General features: G+C 45.1%; 1 protein-coding gene across 2 annotated transcripts in view; it reads right to left on the bottom strand.

Annotated features, from left to right (window-relative positions):
* Window positions 1-2,830: 2,830 nt before the first annotated feature.
* The window catches only part of NEK11 (NIMA related kinase 11), a 269,267-nt gene continuing 263,966 nt past the window's right edge, over window positions 2,831-8,131 (bottom strand). For both annotated transcript variants that reach the window (XM_030330176.1, XM_030330179.1), the window contains one exon: window positions 2,831-3,667. In XM_030330176.1, coding sequence (XP_030186036.1) covers window positions 3,397-3,667 — 271 coding nt within the window. In that variant the 3' untranslated portion in view covers window positions 2,831-3,396. The remainder of the gene's footprint in view (window positions 3,668-8,131) is intronic.

The raw sequence follows: 8,131 nt of genomic DNA, 5'->3' as shown, positions 1-8,131 counted from the left end.
AGCTTTCTCTTTTTGAAAGCTGATATAATGTATAGCATAAATCTCAGGAGGATAAGATGTTTTCAGTCTGGACCTATCTTTCTAAACATTGTGGGGGGCCAGGATATACCACCCCCAGAATAAGCCGTTTTGGCATAAGGATTATTTTGAGCTGAAAGCAAGTGAGAAACAGCAGATGCAGGAAAAGCTTTGTGCCTTCCCCTTCCTGCCTAAAACCATACATTTCCTAGGAGAAAAGTGCCCTCCCTGAGCCAGAAAAGCCCGTTCTTATCATTGGAGATGGCGTGTCAACCCTGAGAAGGATCTGTACAAACAAACCTACTAAAATGACCTTTATCTTCCATTAGTTTCCCCCATATATTTCCTCGTTACTGTCCCACAATTTGCCTCCCTTAGGAGCTTAAATCCCCTTCCTTTGTCTTGTTACTTCTCTACAAATTTATTCCTCTTGTCAAAATGGTATATAAGCTCTCAGAGCTTTGAGGTTTTCACTTCTTCCTGGAAAGCCCCCTTCTGCCATGTAAAAATATTAACATCAAATAAAATGTGTATGCTTTTTCTGCTGTCAATCTGGTTTTTTTTGTCAGTTCAACTTGTAGGCTCCAGCCACAGAGCCTATAGGCTAGAGCTATGACCCTAACAACATGTTCTTAAACCCAGGCTACTGTTCCCTGGGCACATTCATCGGTGAGAGATGGTAGAGGCTACTTGAAATCCGGCTATTTCTTATTCTGACCCAGCAACTCACACAAGTATTCTGTTCTGATGTTATGAAAACCATTAGTAAAAAGATTCTGAAACTTTTATTAACTTGTATAAGTTGCTACTACTGTCTCCTTCTTCTAGATCCATTTGAAATCAGGTTGGTCATAAAAGGATACGGGAGCTTCAAGGAGCTCTTCTCGGGGGTGAGTTCTCCTCCCTGTTATCATGATGGCAATGTCCCGGGTTTCCCAGGGCAAACCTGATCTTCAGTGTTCTATGCTAGCAATGGTCACAGGTTCTGGATTTTGGCTTGAACAACATATCAAGTTCAGAATTCTGCAAAGTCTGAGATTCCGCCTCCAGGAAGGAGCCCATGCTTGAGGCCTATTTTTCCTGTCCCAGACACAGGGGCTGTGAGATAAGCAACATGACTGTCACCTGCCAACCAGGAACAACTGCACAGCATGCAGGGGTGGGGATGGGCACCATCAGCTCTGGGAAAAGGCAGAGTGAAGATCTGTGCCGGCCCCAACACCCCTCCACAGTGTGAAGTTGGGAGTTGAGGGAACACAGAGGAGTGATGTTCACAAGCCCTTGAGCATGGCAGAGGTCCACTTAGGTACCCCGTGGTTCGTTCGGCTGCTGGGCAGAGGTGGGAATGGGACCTAGAGCACAGTGGCCATGCTCCCTTGTCCTTGAACTGACCCCATCAGATTCCCCAAAGACTAGTCACACTTTGACCTTTTCTCTCCCAAACGCTGCCTCTTCAGAGTATTCACTGTGGGGCATCTGAAGTGTTTGGGCCCTTCTTCCCAGTCCTCACACGACCTTCAGAAATGTTCGGGAGATGAATTAGCCCCAAGGAGAGCAGGCCAGAGTGCTGCTCCAAATAAAGACAGGGGACACAACAGGAAGAAGGGTCTGAGTGTGGTTCTCACACCAGGAGCATCAACATCACCTGGCAACTTGTGAGAAATGCAAACTCTCAGCGTCCACCCAGACCTACTGAGTCAGAAATGCTGGGGGTGGGCCCTGTCGTCTGTGTTTTAACAAGCCCTCCTGGTGCTCCTGATGCTCAAATTTGAGAAACACCGACTAGTCTAAAAGGCATTGCATCGTGCTGGGGGCGCGGCATGTGGACAACAGGTGGGTAAGGCCACAGGCCTCTCTGCCTCAGTTTCTTCAACTGTTAGCAGAGGCCGGACACTGAACACTATATAATCTGTGCATCAGATTCACCAGGTAGTTATGTAACAGAGATGTGCTTGGGCCACGTACCTACCCAGAGAAAGGAGGGGGTGGGGCTGGAGATGGCCAAAGGTTCTCTGTTTGACTGGAATTCAGACAGGCGCCTCTGAGCACTGTTTTGGCTAGGCCTCCGCCTGGGCCCTATCTTCAGGCTGCTGAGTCCAGCTGAGCAGGAATCCTGTCAAGTCAGTTTATTGAGAATCACCACCCTTGATATCTGATCACCCCGGCCTGTCTTCAGCAAGAGTCCTGTTAAGTCAATGTGACAAAAGTCTCCCCTACTCTAGATGTCTTCTCCTAGTAACTTTATATCCCCAGAGTCCCGTTGTGCCCCATCCCATCCCTGGGTATAAATCTCCAGCTTTCTGTGCTATGTTTGGAGTTGAGCCCTGTCTCTCTCCCCTATTGCAATAGTTCTGAATAAAGTTTTCTCTACTGTTTTGACAAGTGTCAGAATAATTCTCTAATACTATGTTTACACATGTGCATGTTTCAGAAGCTCCTCAAGCAAGTCTGATGTAGCCTCTTGGTTGAGAACCCACATGCGTAGCGGTTAAGAGCATGGCTGGTGGCATCAGAGAGACCTGGGGTGACAGCTCAGCTCAGCTCTGGTAACTGAGTAAATAAGCACATCAGCTAAAAGAGAGGGATAATGTCTCCTCTCTCTCCCCGTCTCTCTCATCAGTGAAAAGATCCAATGATGTAAGGTCCCTAAACTTGTAAGCTCAGAGCACAGCACTGGCATGTGACAGGCACCAAATAAATCCAATGTTAGCTGCTCTGGGGAATAATTATTACATAGATGTGTTACATTCATCAATATACTTCCAGATAAGGAAAAGATAAAATAGGTGATTTACTTTATAACCATGGGAAATATATTTATTAGAATAAATGTCTTTAATACTCCATGGATGAGCTTGGAGAATAAATCACAGAAGAGAATTGCTTTTTGGATTTTTAGTCCAGGTCCTTATATATATGCACATCTTGCTTGTTAGCCAGGAAAGGGCAAAAGTGGACCCAAAATGGGTCACCTGAAACAAATATTTGTGACTCCTGGTTAGCAGCTCCGTGTGTCGGAGGCCAGTGTTCAGCGACCTTCAGGAGCCAGCTGGCCACAGAGCACTGTGACTCAAAGCAGACAGGCACCGAGCCTGTCCTCCAAGTGGAAATGGTAAAGAGTAGATGATTCTCCAGGCCATCACGGGGAGGTCCAACCCTCTGGAAGCCCGGAGGGCACGAGTGCGGGAATGCTGTTCAGGAAGCCATGCTTGGTCCGGAAGCTCACCTCAGAGTGTAGACCAAACACCAACTGGCCCGGGGTTCCAGGTACAGGCAGATATGTTTACTACTCTCTAAAGGACTCCCTCCTCTTGATAAGGAATTGAAAGTAGAGATGGTAGCTCCAGCTACGTACTCATTTCCCGTAACGGAGTCCAGCTATGGGCTGAATGGATTTGTCCCCTTGAACTTGCTTGCTTTTGGCAGTTGTTGGTGTGGGTTCCAGAGTGTGGGCCCTTTACCCATTGTGATCAGCAACTGCTCCTCAAAGTACAGGAGCTGGTCAACTTCAAAACAGTCACTGGCATGAGGCACCACTTTTTCTAGAGCTGCCCGGATCTCAGCTTCGCTGGCATTCTGGTGCCTTGCTCTCTTGAGGTAGTTATAGACCTCCTCAAACACTTGTGCTCCCAGCTTCTGTACGGCTGATCTGCCATACAAGTCAGAAGAGGTAGAAAAGAGTTATGCATTCAAATCGCCCACAAGAAACGTCTTTTTAAATCATTAATTACACAGATCACATTGTGGCTCTGAGATTAGAAATAAAGGGAAAAAAATAAGACGTGATGGCTCTACTGTGAACATTCAATAGTGTTCAAGAGACCCTTCTTGAATGTCTATTATACAACAGGTGCCTTCTAGGAACTCGGAATATGACATTGGACACATTAGGTAAATTCCTGACTTCATAGAGCTTCCCTTTTAGGGAGAGAAAAAGCAGAGAAATTAAAAAATACACATGCAATAAAATATCAGGCAGTGCTATGTGCACTGAAGAACAATAAAGCCAGGTGATAGGCAGAGAGAGAGACAGACAGACAGACAGGTGAGGAGCTGGCCAGTCCCCTGTGAGGAGGTGTCATTTGAGCAGAGACCCACATGAAGTGAGGCCAATACTGGGGGGAGAGAACTGGGGCCCTGAGGCTGAAACATGTTGGAGAAATATCGAGAAGGCTGGTGTGGCTAGTCAGGAGAACAAGCGGGAAGAGGAGAGTGGGATATGAAGTCAGAAAGCCCATTATTAATATTAATAATATTAATGAGAGCAATATAATAACAATGAGGAGGAAGAGGCAAAGGAAAGGTAGGCACTTTCCTATGCACTTAACCTTTACAACAGCTCTGGAAGGAGGCATTTTTAAAGTCCCCTCCCCCCCTTTTAATCAAAAACATTTTTTAATGTTTATTTATTTTTGAAGGAGAGAGAGACAGACAATGAGCCGGGGAGGGGCAGAGAGCCAGGGAGACACAGAATCCGAAGCAGGCTCCAGGCTCTGAGCTGCCAGCATAGAGCCCAATGGAGGGCTCGAACTGACAGACCATGAGATCATGACCTGAACTGAAGTCGGACGCTTAACCGACTGAGCCACCCAGGTGCCCCTCGCCCCCCTTTTTTTTACAGATGGAGAAAATGAGGCTTAAAGGGGTGAGGGCATTTGGCCAAATTCCCACCAAGACTCATGTTTGTATTTCTGTGCTCAACTCCAGCTCTTGTCCTTTCGTGGCCACAATCTGGGCATCATCATAATAATGTCACACCTGCTACGTTTATTTTGCCTGCGTTTCCCTTGACCTCCAGCTAGGGTCACAGACTAAAGGCCTGTGAGCAAAACTAGGCCCAGGGCATGTTTTGTTTGATCAGCACTATGCTTTACGTTCTTCTGGTTTGTTATTATTTTTTAGCCTTTTAATGTGGAAGTCTAGGCACGGCCTGTGCTCCCCGTTGTCCATTTCTTTACTGTCCTGCGCCCACCTTCCTCATATCATTTTAAAACAGGCTGCTTCTCATGTTTAACCGACCCGCCTGACTCAAGGGCATTCAAGTTTTATGAATTTCACTCTATGGTTCAAAACTGTCATTTTTAATGCCTCCATACTGTTACACTGAATTTATGTGCTGACTTTTACCTAGTCATTCTTCCACCAAAAATTTAGTGTTTTTCACTGTAACACTGAGTGAACATCCTTAGGAACAAAGCTTTTTCATCCAGGGGAATATTTGCAGGCATCACATTTCTAGGAGTGAGGCTAATTACAGGAGTGTGTTCCCTCTGTGAAGAGTCATATGGGCATTTGTGATTTCTGTACTTTTCTGTATATACGTTGGGTTGGATTCAAGGATTTAAAAAAGTTTGTGAGAATGGAATTATTAGGTAAAAATGTATAAATTTTCTTACGACTTTAACCTTAAGGAATGCTTCTTTATTCTTCATTTCAGTGGATTTGGTGAAATGAAAGGTCAGAGTTTTTGGGGTATTTTTTTCCTAGAATTTTCAAAGCATTACTGCTAGACAGTGCTGATGGTGATGCTGACAGTAACCACTGAAGGCATTAGTCACAGGCTCTAATTCATTTTATAAGCTGTTATTGATCAGTACTATTCAACACTGCAATCTCCAGAACACAAGCCAAAGGTATTGTGGCAGACAAATGTATCTAGTTTAGAGGCTAGAAATTATAATGTTACGACACATACATTTTAAATTTTAACTTACTTTTAAACGGTACTTTAGAGTCTGTAAAATACTTTTACATTCATTATTTCAAATGATGCTTGTGAACAAGGCAAGTCATTGAACACCTACCTCTATTTGATGGATGAGAATAAGTAGGTTGGCTTTTGCAAACTCACACAGCTAGTGGCTGATGGGGCTTAAACTCAAACACAGGTCCTGTAATTCCAAGTGCTGGGGGGATCCGCAGCCCTAAGGCCCTGGGCTGTCCGGCTTGAATCAATTTCCCACCTTCTGCCTGGAGATTATCAGGACCCATCCCAGGATGCCTCACATCCCTAGTCACCTCATTCATCGCTAGAAACCCAAGCTTGCCTCTTTCTGACATTTAGCAAACCCTGTCACTCCCCCTGTGCATAGATGACTTCGGCGACCCACTCTCTTTCTCCCATACCCTACTCCTCTCACCATTCTTGTGGTATCATTATTCTTGGTCTCTCTGACTTTGGCCGTTCTCATATCCAATTACCGTTTTCTTTACCCTCCACAGTTGTCCACCCCCATAATCATTCCCTTGACCTCCTTGGCACCAATAACCCTGCCTCTTCTGGAATCAGTTTCAAGCCCTGCACTCTACAACCATCTCTTTATACTCTTCCACCATACTTACTCCAGCTCTTCTACTTCATGGTCACCTGCAGTCTTTCGGCCTGTCACCTAACACCCTTGACTCTTTCACTCCCCTCTTCCTTTGTCAGACTCCTCTAGCAAAGCTGTAAGTTAAATCCAGACATCTACTTACTTATGCCTGTACCTCAACAAAAACATTCCAGGAGAGAAATATCCAATTCTCCAAAAGGTCCCATTTAAATAATTACTGATCATAATTCAAAATGGCCCACATCACTGCCCATGATTCTACTATACTTCTCTGGTATTCTTATTTTCCATGGCTCAAAGTAACTATTTCACACCTTCTTTATTCTACAACTTGCTAAGTCCCACCAGGTGATGACTTTACCTAATATCCCATTGAGAAAATAGAAATGAACACATAGAGATTCCCCATCTTCTCAGTGCCCAAATTACCCACCTCCCTGAATCCATCACCACTTACTTGGCCTTCCCTCTGTCCCTAGTGAAGGGACCATCCATGCTCCTGTAAAAGACCATCCTCTCTCTGAGTGCTTTGGATCTCAGCCTCTGTCACCATCCCAGTGACCTTCCCTCCAACAGCTATCTTCTTTCTTTTCCTACTCCTCTATTTCTACGTCTACTGGAGCATACATATCAGGACAGAATATGATCTAATGCCCCATTTTAAACAAGAAGCTTCTCGGGCACCTGGGTGGCTTAGTCAGTTAAGTGGCTGACTTCAGCTCAGGTCATGATTTCATGGTTTGTAGGTTTGAGACCTGCATCAGGCTCTGTGCTGACAGCTGAGCCTGGAGCCTGCTTCAGATTCTGTGTCTCCCTCTCTCTCTGCCCCTCCATTGCTCATGCTCTGTGTCTCTATCTCAAAAAAATAAACATTAAAAAATTTTAAACAAGAAGCTTCTCTTGACCTCCACACTCAATCAGTTCACTTGCTTCCTGATCTATCACTTTGACCTCCATTGCTAGCAAAGCTTCTTGAAAGGGTTGCGTGTGGCTGCTGTTTCTACTTTCCGACTGCACCCTCTCTTTTAGTCTACTCCTCTTGGGCCTTAGTCCTCCTTCCTTTCATAAACTACTCTTGTAATGACCTTCACGTGGCCAATTCCCCTGGCATCTTTGTATGTATCTTGACATCTCAGTGCATTCAACAGCTGACTGCTCTCTTCTGCAGACCCTTCCTTCTGTTGCTTTTGGTGACACTGCCTTCACCAGGAGTTTTTCCTATCATGCTGTCTGCTTCTTTTTAGCCTCTTTGGCCTTTAGCCTCTTCCTCCTCTACATTTCAGAGTCTTTAATACCATTTATAGACCGAGGACTTCCGGTATGTCCACCCTGTCCTTCACCTACAACTCCAAAGCTTTTGAATCAACTGCCCAGTTGGTACCACCAACTGGATATCTAAAGGGTATTTCACTCAACCTCAATATGGTGACAAAAAGAACTCTTAATTATAAGTAAAATGCTATGAAAGTTGGGAAAATAAAACCCCCCATGGAGGAGGAGAAGACACCATCTCACTTGGGCCATAACAGGTGGAGGGAAGCCAGGTGGCAGCGAATAGTGGGAGTGCTGGCAAACCAGTGAGTCAGTTTGGCATGTGAGAAGGGCATGTGAAGAAGTGTGAGAACCAGATGACCATAACAAATGTTAAAGGAACTTTAGAATCTGACCAGTAATTTCACCTGTTGATGAGAAAGAAGTCCCAAAATGTCCCCTGAAACCACAACTAACAGTTTCTGAATCTCCTCTATGTGCCAGGATCTATTCTGAGCATCTCCTCAGAC

This window comes from Lynx canadensis, chromosome C2 (genome assembly GCF_007474595.2).
Source record: "Lynx canadensis isolate LIC74 chromosome C2, mLynCan4.pri.v2, whole genome shotgun sequence".
Lineage (NCBI taxonomy): Eukaryota > Metazoa > Chordata > Mammalia > Carnivora > Felidae > Lynx > Lynx canadensis.
This window is presented reverse-complemented; position numbering and strand designations above follow the sequence as displayed.